This window comes from Salmo salar, chromosome 03 (genome assembly GCF_965601325.2).
Source record: "Salmo salar chromosome 03, fSalSal1, whole genome shotgun sequence".
Lineage (NCBI taxonomy): Eukaryota > Metazoa > Chordata > Actinopteri > Salmoniformes > Salmonidae > Salmo > Salmo salar.
The window spans coordinates 5,710,930-5,722,966 of record NC_138293.1 but is presented as its reverse complement, the minus strand read 5'-3'; the positions used below and the strand labels follow the sequence as shown (position 1 = coordinate 5,722,966).

Here is a 12,037-nt window from a genome sequence, read left to right as displayed (position 1 = left end):
CACTATAAAGGGAAAAGGTACCAGTTGGGTGACGGCCTGTATAAACCACAGCCTGTATAAGGAAGTGTTATTGACTTACCGTCCATCAATGGAGAAGGACTCCATGTGTATCTGATCTTTGGGTAGATTTCTGACAAACTCAGCGTATCTCTGTCCAGGCTCGTACATTTTAGCGTTCTCACACAGGGCCTGGTAGTGGACGGGGAGAGACGAGGTTTGGGCCTGCTGCAGCTGGAACCAGTTGACTGTCACCTGGAGGGAAGGGGATATACAGTTAGAGAGAGAAAGTCAAGTCAATAAGTCACCCAAACTCTGACGCTATGCTCATGTTGTGTACGGTCCCTGAACCCTGATCCATCAATAACTATATCCTGTGGATTACAACTCACAGCTTTGAGTGTGAGGTCACACTGAGCCAGCAGTTCTCTGATCTGAGTGAGGATGACTGTCTTGGTGCTGGCCAGCTCTGCCCTCCTGACTCCTGCATCAGCTACACACGATCTGTAGTGGTCCCTCGCATCCTCAGCCTGGGAGACAGGGAGAGAGGAGAGGAATAACACAGTCTGTACTGGTCCTTCACATCCTCAGCCTGGGAGACAGGGAGGAGAGGAGAGGAATAACACAGTCTGTACTGGTCCTTCACATCCTCAGCCTGGGAGACAGGGAGAGAGGAGAGGAATAACACAGTCTGTACTGGTCCTTCACATCCTCAGCCTGGGAGACAGGGAGAGAGGAGAGGAATAACACAGTCTGTACTGGTCCTTCACATCCTCAGCCTGGGAGACAGGGAGAGAGGAGAGGAATAACACAGTCTGTACGGGTCCTTCACATCCTCAGCCTGGTAGACAGGGAGAGAGGAGAGGAATAACACAGTCTGTACTGGTCCTTCACATCCTCAGCCTGGGAGACAGGGAGAGAGGAGAGGAATAACACAGTCTGTACTGGTCCTTCACATCCTCAGCCTGGGAGACAGGGAGAGAGGAGAGGAATAACACAGTCTGTACTGGTCCTTCACATCCTCAGCCTGGGACACAGGGAGAGAGGAGAGGAATAACACAGTCTGTAGTGGTCCTTCACATCCTCAGCCTGGGAGACAGGGAGAGAGGAGAGGAATAACACAGTCTGTAGTGGTCCTTCACATCCTCAGCCTGGGACACAGGGAGGAGAGATATATAGCGGGAGAGACCTGGCAAATGGGTCAGATTCACCTACTGCTGCTGGGCCCTTGAGCAAGGAACTTAACATAACAGATTTTCTAATTGGGACAATCAAGCATAGCCTATTGACAACAGTTAAATGGAGTAAACTTCCTCTATACCTTCTGTAGCGCCTCCTGCTCCAGTTTCTTCTTCTTCTCCAGCTGTCTGGGCTGTTCCTCCTGGGAGCGGCTGGCTGACGACTGGGCCTTCTGGTACTCGTCTGTCCTCTGGGTCTGGGTCCACTGGGCCTTACGCAGAGCCGCCTCGGACTCTTGCTGCACGGGAGATACACACACACACACACACACACACACACACACACAGGTGAGTGAAGTAACACACACACACACACACACACACACACACACACACACAGGTGAGTGAAGTAACACACACACACACACACACACACACACACAGGTGAGTGAAGTAACACACACACACACACACACACACACACGGTGAGTGAAGTAACACACACACACACACAGACACACACACACACACACACACACACACAGGTGAGTGAAGTAACACACACACACACACACACACACAGGTGAGTGAAGTAACACACACACACACACACACACACACACAGGTGAGTGAAGTACACACACACACACACACACACACACACAGGTGAGTGAAGTAACACACACACATAGAGAAAGGCAGAGGGACAGAAGTCTCACAGACCATTTTCTTCTGTTCTCTCTGCCACTGCTCGTTAAGGTCTTTCCTCAGTTTGTCCAGCTCAGTCTTTCTGGACAACAGCGGCTACAGGACGCACAAAGAGGCACAAAATACAGGATTGTGTACATTGCACTTTAATTTTTTTTTTTAAATGTTAAACCCAAATGAAAAATGTTGCCTTGTCAGAGGTCAGATCACCATCGATTGCTACATTATTGAGTCTTGAAGGTTTGTTAGTGTCAGTCCTACCTGTTATAGTGTGTTATAGCGTGTCAGTCCTACCTGTAATAGTGTGTTATAGCGTGTCAGTCCTACCTGTTATAGTGTGTTATAGCGTGTCAGTCCTACCTGTAATAGTGTGTTATAGCGTGTCAGTCCTACCTGTAATAGTGTGTTATAGCGTGTCAGTCCTACCTGTTATAGTGTGTTATAGCGTGTCAGTCCTACCTGTTATAGTGTGTTATAGCGTGTCAGTCCTACCTGTTATAGTGTGTTATAGCGTGTCAGTCCTACCTGTAATAGTGTGTTATAGCGTGTCAGTCCTACCTGTAATAGTGTGTTATAGCGTGTCAGTCCTACCTGTTAATAGTGTGTTATAGCGTGTCAGTCCTACCTGTTATAGTGTGTTATAGCATGTCAGTCCTATCTGTACTAGTGTGTTATAGCGTGTCAGTCCTACCTGTACTAGTGTGTTATAGCATGTCAGTCCTACCTGTTATAGTGTGTTATAGCATGTCAGTCCTACCTGTACTAGTGTGTTATAGCGTGCCAGTCCTACCTTTTATAGTGTGTTATAGCATGTCAGTCCTACCTGTTATAGTGTGTTATAGCGTGTCAGTCCTACCTGTTATAGTGTGTTATAGCATGTCAGTCCTACCTGTTATAGTGTGTTATAGCGTGTCAGTCCTACCTGTACTAGTGTGTTATAGCATGTCAGTCCTACCTGTTATAGTGTGTTATAGCATGTCAGTCCTATCTGTACTAGTGTGTTATAGCGTGCCAGTCCTACCTGTTATAGTGTTATAGCGTGTCAGTCCTACCTGTACTAGTGTGTTATAGCATGTCAGTCCTACCTGTTATAGTGTGTTATAGCATGTCAGTCCTACCTGTACTAGTGTGTTATAGCGTGCCAGTCCTACCTGTTATAGTGTGTTATAGCGTGTCAGTCCTACCTGTACTAGTGTGTTATAGCATGTCAGTCCTACCTGTTATAGTGTGTTATAGCGTGTCAGTCCTACCTGTACTAGTGTGTTATAGCATGTCAGTCCTACCTGTTATAGTGTGTTATAGCATGTCAGTCCTACCTGTACTAGTGTGTTATAGCGTGCCAGTCCTACCTGTTATAGTGTGTTATAGCATGTCAGTCCTACCTGTACTAGTGTGTTATAGCGTGCCAGTCCTACCTGTTATAGTGTGTTATAGCGTGTCAGTCCTACCTGTTATAGTGTGTTATAGCATGTCAGTTCTACCTGTACTAGTGTGTTATAGCGTGCCAGTCCTACCTGTTATAGTGTGTTATAGCATGTCAGTCCTACCTGTACTAGTGTGTTATAGCGTGCCAGTCCTACCTGTAGGAATTTGTTGGTCTGCAGGGCAGTGGCAGTCTGCAGGAGGAGTTGGCTGTACTCTGTGTCATTCTTAAATGTAGAGATATAGGTATCCCTGAATGGCATGTAGTCCTGTGGGCCAGACAAAACAGACACATAGAAACATATCATTAGTCATATCCTCTTCTGCACTTCAAAAGAGCGACTGAACACACCGATTCCTCGTTTTTCTGTTGCTCATTTAAGAAAAACGAGATTTCAGGTTTTTTTTGGGGATGTGGTTTTGATGAGGCAGTTACTGAGGTTCTTTCCCCCGTGAGACAAATTAGGAACCAAATGAGGGATCGCTTCCTCAAAATAGTCAGAATCTCTAAGGTAAACTCATGAAATCTTTCATTCATTTTGACAAGGTTTAAGTCGAGCAATTTTACATCTAGCTAAGATGTTTTTTTGGTGAAGTATTTCTCAAGACACAAAATGTCCGACGTGTCATCTTATTTAAACTATGTCCGATCCACTGCGCTGCTGGGCCGGTCTGTCTCACTGTCTGTTCTGCAGTAGGATTGGATAGAGAGCAATGACTGTAGCTGTTTATCACGTGTTAGTGGGCATTGTCGCAAAAACATTATTTTTTTTTTTTTAAATATATAAACCCAAAGTCATAACGAACTCACTTACAAACCTCTGTTTTGGACAAGACTGACTTTATGAACAAAATTATCTAATTTATACTTTGTAGTTAATTTTGACACTAGAATCAAATGTTGGACTAATATCGATGCACATAGGCTGTTTTCTATCAGTGAAGTTGTTCACTGCCATCAGTTTAAGAGGGTAAGCTATGTTTTAATCTGTTTAGCTGCAGTTTTAAAGTGTACAAAACATTAGCAACACCTGCTCTTTCCATGACAGACCACACCAGGTGAATGTAGATTAAATTCACTTCAAATCAGTGTAGATGAAGGGGAGGAGACAAGTTAGAGAAGGCTTTTTAAGCTTTGAGACAATTGGGACATGGATTGTGTATGTGTGCCATTCAGAGGGTGAATGGGCAAGACAAAATATTGAAGTGCCTTTAAACAGGGTATGGTAGTAAGTGCCAGGTGCACCAGTTTAAGAAAAAAACAGCCAACTTCACACAACTGTAGCAAGCATTGGAGTCAACATGGGCCAGCATCCCTGTGGAACACTTTCAACACCTTGTAGAGTCGAATTGAGGCTGTTCTGAGGGCAAAAGGGGGGGAGAGGTGGTGCAACTCAATATTAGGATGGTGTTCCTAATGTTTTGTACACCCAGTGTATATCCGTGCTTGTGTTAAATTATTGTTAGACAAAAACATATTACCTGTTGACTCGCAAGCATCTTTGCAGATTCTGCCATTTTGGCACAGCTCTTGGCACATTCGATGTCTGGGGGGGGGGGGGGGGGAGATATAGCAGATAAGTCAGTGTTGATGTGTTGTTGACAGGGTTCATAAATTAGTAAGCACGTCCGTCCACTACCATGGACGTCTAATACACTACATGACCAAAAGTACATGGACACCTGCTCATCAAACATCTAATTCCAAAATCATGGGCATTAATATGGAGTTGGTCCCTCCTTTGCTGCTATAACAGCCTCCACTCTTCTGGGAAGGCTTTCCACTAGATATTGGAACATTGCTGCGGGGACTTTCTTCCATTCAGCCACAAGAGCATTAGTGAGGTCGGGTACTGACGTTGGACGATTAGGCCTGGCTCGCAGTCGGTGTTTCAATTCATCCCAAAGGTGTTTGATGGGGTTGAGGTCAGGGCTCTGTGCAGGCCAGTCAAGTTCTTCCACACCGGTCTCGACAAACCTTTTCGGTTTGGACCTCACTTTGTGCACGGGGGCATTGTCATGCTGAAACAGGAAAGGGCCTTCCCCAAACTGTTGCCAAAAAGTTGGAAGCACAGAATCGTCTAGAATGTCATTGTATGCTGTAGAGTTAAGATTTCCCTTCACTGGAACTAAGGGGCCCGAACAATGAAAAACAGCCCCAGACCATTATTCTTCATCCACTAAACTTTGCAGTTGGCACTACGCATTCAGGCAGGTAGCGTTATCCTGGCACCCACCAAATCAAGATTCTTCCGTCGGATTGCCAGATGGTGAAGTGTGATTCATCACTCCAGAGAACGTGTTTCCACTGCTCCAGAGTCCAATGGCGGCGAGCTTTACACCACTCCAGCCCGACGCTTGGCATTGCGCATGGTGATCTCAGGCTTCTGTGCTGCCGCTTGACCATGGAAACCCATTTCATGAAGCTCCAGACGAACAGTTGCAACCGAGCACAGACGATTTCCACTTCACAATAAAAGCCCTTACAGTTGACCGGGGCTGCTCTAGAAGGGCAGAAATTTAACGAACTGACTTCTTGGAAAGGTGGCATCCTATGACGGTGGCACGTTGAAAGTCACTGAGCTCTTCAGTAAGGCTATTCTACTGCCAATATTTGTCTATGGAGATTGCATGGCTTTGTGTGCTCGAATATATACACCAGTCAGCAACAGGTGTGGCTGAATTAGCTGAATCCACTAATTTGAAGGGGTGTCCACATACTTTTGTATATATAGTGTATGTCCACTAACATGGATGTCTAGCTCAGTTTAAGCAGTTCTGCATTGAAGAGTGGGCCAACATTTCCTCCACAGTGACGTGAGAGACTGATCAACAGCTACAGGAAGTGTTTGGTTGGAAACATTACAGCTAAAGGTGGCACAACCAGTTATTGAGTGTAAAAGGGGGCAATTACTTTTTCCACACAGGGGAATTGGGTGTTACACATAACGTGTTAATTAAATGAATGAAATGAGTATCAACATTTTGATTCCAATTATTTAATTAGTAGGTTTTGACTAAAGATCTGAGGTAAATACTTTCACTGCACTATATGAGTTGGGCTTGGGGTATTTTCTAGCCAGGTGTGTATGTGTGAGTCGTGTATGTGTATGTGTGTGTGTGTGTGTAGGTCATGCGTGTGTGCATGCTTGCAGGTGAATGCATGCGTCTAACTAACCCAGTCCCAGGCGTTTGTCGACCCAGGCCAGTAGATCTTTGGTGTACTTAGACCAGGTCTTGGCATAGAGCAGAGCTGACTCCACCCCGCTGTCGTTCCTCTGCAGCGTCAGGTCAACATCCTCCTCCTCAGACAGCGCCACCTCTGGGCCTGGAGATGTAGTACAGGAGGAGCATCTATCATACAGTTTCTACTGTTGTTTCTACACGACTGCTTTTCACAGGGGAGGGGGGGTTCCTAACCACATGACCTAACAGATACAGTGAATCAGAGGAAGAATTATTCACACAGTTAAATGGGCAGTCCGCGATAGGTAAATTCATTTTTACCTATAAATTTGAGTGGTTAAATTTCCAGCCCCATTACCTCAGCTGTTTACCAAAACAGTGGCAGGGTGCCCGACCGGTGCTTTGATAATTGAGATTGCCCGGTTAAGCTGCTCTTTCAGTCCCATAGAGTCCATATGTATTCATGTGAGTTGACTAGGATAGTCTTAGACTGGGCTCTAGACTGGAGACCCACCCTACACTAAGCGATGAGAAAGCTAGGACAGGTATGAATGACACATTCAGTACACCTAGAAGTGTGACATATAGCAGCGTAAATCAACTTTTTTATTTAACTAGGGGAGTCAGTGATGAACAAATTCTTATTTTTCAATGACGGCCTAGGAACAGTGGTTTAACTGCCTTTGTTCAGGGGTAGAACGACACATTTTTTTACCTTGTCAGCCTGGGGATTCGATCTTGCAACCTTTCGGTTACTAGTCCAAACGCTCTAACCACTAGGCTACCCTGCCGCCCCAGAATGCAGGTATGAATGACAAAAAAACACTCCTATATAGTAAAAGCACAACATATAGCTTTATATGGCCTAGTTTTAAATTCTATGCTATGCGTGCATAGCGATGTCATAAAACCCTGTCATAACTTCTGACCTCACATCCTAGCTGCCTTCCATATGATTCAATACAGGCTTCAGCATTACAGAGCTAACACAGTCACCCCTCCCATCCATCTGCTTGGTATCTGGTTCTACAGAAACCCCATGCTGCATCCCCTATGGGCCCTGGTCTAAAGAAGTGCACTACCCCTATGGGCCCTGGTCTAAAGAAGTGCACTAATCCTATGAGCCCTGTGAGCCCTGGTCTAAAAGAAGTGCACTACCCCTATGAGCCCTGGTCTAAAGAAGTGCACTACCCCGATTGGCACTGGTCTAAAGTAGGGCACTACACAGAGACCAGGGGCACTACGCAGAGACTAGGGGCACTACACAGAGACTAGGGTGCCATTTGGGACTTGATCCATGTGTTTTGCATCACACAGAACTACTTCTACAACAGCCAAAGAATGTCAGCCATTTGGTGGTAAAAAGCCACAGCCCAGGCTGAACACCATCTGTAGCAGAATTAACAAGGGTATGTGCTAAAGGCTAAGGGCTAAAGGCTAAGGGTGGGGTCCACCACCATTAAAGGAATCTGAAGGTCTATATCATTTAGCTGCTTAGCTGACACTCAGTCAGCCCTAAGCTACTCACGATCTATGGAGATCTGCATAGCGGTAATGAGTTATTATTAATAGTACATTACAATAGTGGACGGACACATTTTACACATTTATCATTTAGCTACAGGTGATCTTATGTATGGGCTCCGCGTACATAAAGGACACCTGTAATGGATTACACTGTACATTCCAATAGGGTTGTTTCTTACACTTAGAAGCGTTATGTGTACAAGAGACAGTTCCTTCAGAAACTATTACAAAGTAGGATTCAACGATCTACACAAAATAATACAATGTCAAAGTAGAAGAAAAATTCTAACATTTCAAATGAAATGTATGGAAAATAAAACACTAATATATATTGATTAGATAAGTACCCCCCCGAGTTAATACATGTTAGAATGACCTTTGACAGCGATTACAGCTGTGAGTGTTTCTGGGTAAATCTAAGAGCTTTGCACACCTGGAGTGCACAATATTTGCCAATTATTCTTTTCTTTTTTTTTTCTCATCTTCAAGCTCTGTCAAGTTGGTTGTTGATCATTGCAAGACAGCCATTTTAAAGTCTTGCAATAGATTTATAAGCCAATTTAAGTCAATACCTTTTACAAAAAAAATAAAAAAAATCCCTAGTTCTTGACAATGACAAGCATACCCATAACATGATGCAGCCACCACTATTCTTGGAAATATGAAGAGTGGTATTCAGTGATTTGTTGTGTTAGATTTGCCCCAAACATAACACTTTGTATTCTGGACAAAAAGTGAATTTCTTTGCAACATTTTTTTGCAGTATAACTTTAAGTGCCTTATTGTAAACAGGATGCATGTTTTGGAATATTTGTATTCTGTACAGGCTTCTTTTTCACTCTGTCAATATGATTAGTATTATGGCATAACTACAATGTTGTTGATCCATCCTCAGTTTTCTTATCAGCCATTAAACTCAAACTTTTAAAATCACAATTGACCTCATGGTGAAATCCCTGAGCTGTTTCCTTCCTCTCCAGCAACTGAGTTAGGAAAGACACCTGTCTCTTTGTAGTGACTGGGTGTATTGATACACTATCGAAAGTATAATTAATAACTTCACCATGCTCAAAAGGGATATTCAAGGTGGTGGGCGTGGTAGGGGAGTGACAATAGGTGCGGTCAGCCCATCAGCACAACTAGATGTTTTATTGGAGGCCCAATCTTGGCGGTGTGGAGAAATTTGTGAATTTTTAAGCCAATTTCCAGCAATTATATACATTTCCACATGGAGGTGAGACATTTTTGCAGTTTTAAAGCTAATTTCCTATAATTCTACACAGTGCCATGGAGCTGAGAGAAATGTTGCAGTTTTAAAGCTAATTTCAGCAATTCTATGCCTTTTGCCTGACTAATGTTCAGAGCTGGGACGAAGAAAACACCCTTCTCTTACGGAAGCAATTTTACTTATGTCGACAATTTCTGTGATTAGGCTACACAACATTCCTGTAGATTTTTTTGGGGTTCTAAAACCATTATTTGGTCAACAGTAACGTACAGTAACCTGCAATGGTAGTATCTGCCCTGTCGCCGTGTCGCCGCTGACTCCCTCTCCCTCTTTGTACACAGATGCATTCTGATGAGCAAGCATTACTGACAGTTGAGCAACATTTCAAAAATGTAAATTGTGGGAAAGACAACGTTTTTAAAACTACAGTTTCTGTTTATGAATTATTATTTTTTTTAAATAGGAGGTTCTCAGCTTTATGTGAGTATTAACAATTATTTCTCATCTGTTAATATAGAGGACATAACACCACTTTACAAACAGAGAAAGTAATTGAGATGATCCGCCAGCGGAATGGATGTAAAAAAAAAAAAAAAAAAGTTTATTGTTCGATGAATTGCATGGATAACTACCAACAATATCATATTTCAAGTTAGCAAACTAGCTAATGTGTTTCCCACTTTCTCAGGTGGTAAATAATGTAGCATATAGCCTAGGCCAAAAGAACATTCAAAATAATCTCTAAAGAGTTAAAAATAACTCCCTACTGTTGACATCAAAATATCCACCATTCATTCCCTGAACACGTAAGAGAAAATAGCCAACATCATTCATGTCTTACTTGGCACTAGAAAAATTCAGTCTAGAGCCCTGCCACTAACGGAAAGTAACTGCCCATTAAAACATATTGGTGTATTTATCATTATCAAGCAAAATGGGTCAATTTATGGCCGTATGACTGTTTGTCCATATCACCTAGATCTACTAATGTGTAACTTTGCGCAAACATAATAACAAAATCAATACTGCTAAATTAAATAGTTTTTTAAATTTTTTTACTCCCTGATGGTCTAGCTTTATTTTGGTGTTCCTTCTTAAAGATGACATTCTTAAAATATACAGTGCATTCGGGAAAGTATTCAGACCCCTTGAATTTTCCACATTTTGTTACGTTACAGCCTTATTCTAAAATTCAAATCGTCCCCCCCCAATCTACACACAATACCCCATAACGACAAAGCATAAACAGGTTAAGACATTTTTTGCAAATGTATAAAAAAATTAAAAACAGAAATACCAGATTTACATAAGTATTCAGACACTTTGCTATGAGACTTGAAATTGAGCTCAGGTACATCCTATTTCCATTGATCATCCTTGAGATGTTTCTACATCTTGATTGGAGTCCACCTGTGGTAAATACAATTGATTGGACATGATTTGGAAAGACACATCCGTCTAAATATGGTCCCACAGTTGACAGTGCATGTCAGAGCAAAAACCAAGCCATGAGGTCGAAGGAATTGTCCGTAGAGCTGCGAAACAGGATTGTGTGGAGGCACAGATCTGGGGAAGGGTACCAAAAAATGTCTGCAGCAATGAAGAACCCCAAGAACACAGTGGCCTCCATTCTTAAATGGAAGAAGCTTGGAACCACCAAGACTCTTCCTAGAGCTGGCCGCCTGAGCAATCGGGGGAAAAGGGCCTTGGTCAGGGAGGTGACCAAGAACCCAATGGTCACTCTGACAGAGCTCCTCTGTGGAGATGGGAGAGCCTTCCAGAAGGACAACCATCTCTGCAGCACTCTAGCAATCAGGCCTTTATGGTAGAATGGCCAGACAGAAGCCCCTCCTTAGTAAAAGGCACATGACAACCCGCTTGGAGTTTTCCAAAAAGGTACCTAAAGGACTCTCAGACCATGAGAAACAAGATTCACTGTTCTAATGAAACCAACATTGAACTCTTTGGTCTGAATGCCAAGCATCACATCTGGAGGAAAGCTGGAACTATCCGTACGGTGAATCATTGTGGTGGCAGCGTCATGCTGTGGGGATGTTTTTCAGCAGCAGGGATTGGGCTCCCGAGTGGTGCAGCGGTCTAAGGCACTGCATCTCAGTGCAAGAGGCATCACTACAGTCCCTGGTTTGAATCCGGGCTGTATCACATCCGGCTGTGATTGGGAGTCCCATAGGGCGACACAAGATTGCCCAAAGGTTGTCCAGGTTTGGCTGGGGTAGGCTGTCATTGTAAATAAGAACTTGTTCTTAACTGACTTGCCTAGTTAAATAAAGGTTAAATAAAAAAATGTTAGGTCAGGATCAAGGTAAACGGAGCAAAGTACAGCGAGATCCTTGATGAAAACCTGCTCCAGAGTGCTCAGGATCTCAGACTGGGGCGAAGGTTCACCTTCCAACAGGACAACGAGCCTAATCACACAGCCAAGAAAATGCAGGAGTGGCTTTGGGACAAGTTTCTGAATGTCCTTGAGTGGCCCAGCCAGAGCCCGGACTTGAACCTGAATGAACATTTCTGGAGAGACCTGAAAATAGCTCTGCAGCAACGCTCCCCATCCAACCTGACAGAGCTTAAGAGGATCTGCAGAGAAGAATGGGAGAAACTCCCCAAATACAGGTGTGCCAAGCTTGTAGTGTCATATCCAAGAAGACTTGAGACTGTAATCGCTGCCAAAGGTGCTTCAACAAAGTACTGAGTAAAGGATCTGAATACTTATGTAAATGTGATATTTCCATTTTATATGTAAAAAAAAACTGTTTTTGCTGTGTCATTATGG

At 43.5% G+C, this 12,037-nt stretch overlaps 1 protein-coding gene across 5 annotated transcripts in view; it reads right to left on the bottom strand.

Annotated features, from left to right (window-relative positions):
- LOC106596853 (rho GTPase-activating protein 29) overlaps nucleotides 1-12,037 on the bottom strand; it is a 59,314-nt gene that overhangs the window by 20,408 nt on the left and 26,869 nt on the right. For all 5 annotated transcript variants that reach the window (XM_082973229.1, XM_082973228.1, XM_082973231.1 and 2 more), the window contains 7 exons: nucleotides 6,484-6,633; nucleotides 4,788-4,852; nucleotides 3,464-3,574; nucleotides 1,899-1,979; nucleotides 1,319-1,474; nucleotides 390-527; nucleotides 80-252 (listed from right to left, as the gene is read on the bottom strand). In XM_082973229.1, the coding sequence (XP_082829355.1) occupies nucleotides 80-252; nucleotides 390-527; nucleotides 1,319-1,474; nucleotides 1,899-1,979; nucleotides 3,464-3,574; nucleotides 4,788-4,852; nucleotides 6,484-6,633 (874 nt within the window). The remainder of the gene's footprint in view (nucleotides 1-79; nucleotides 253-389; nucleotides 528-1,318; nucleotides 1,475-1,898; nucleotides 1,980-3,463; nucleotides 3,575-4,787; nucleotides 4,853-6,483; nucleotides 6,634-12,037) is intronic.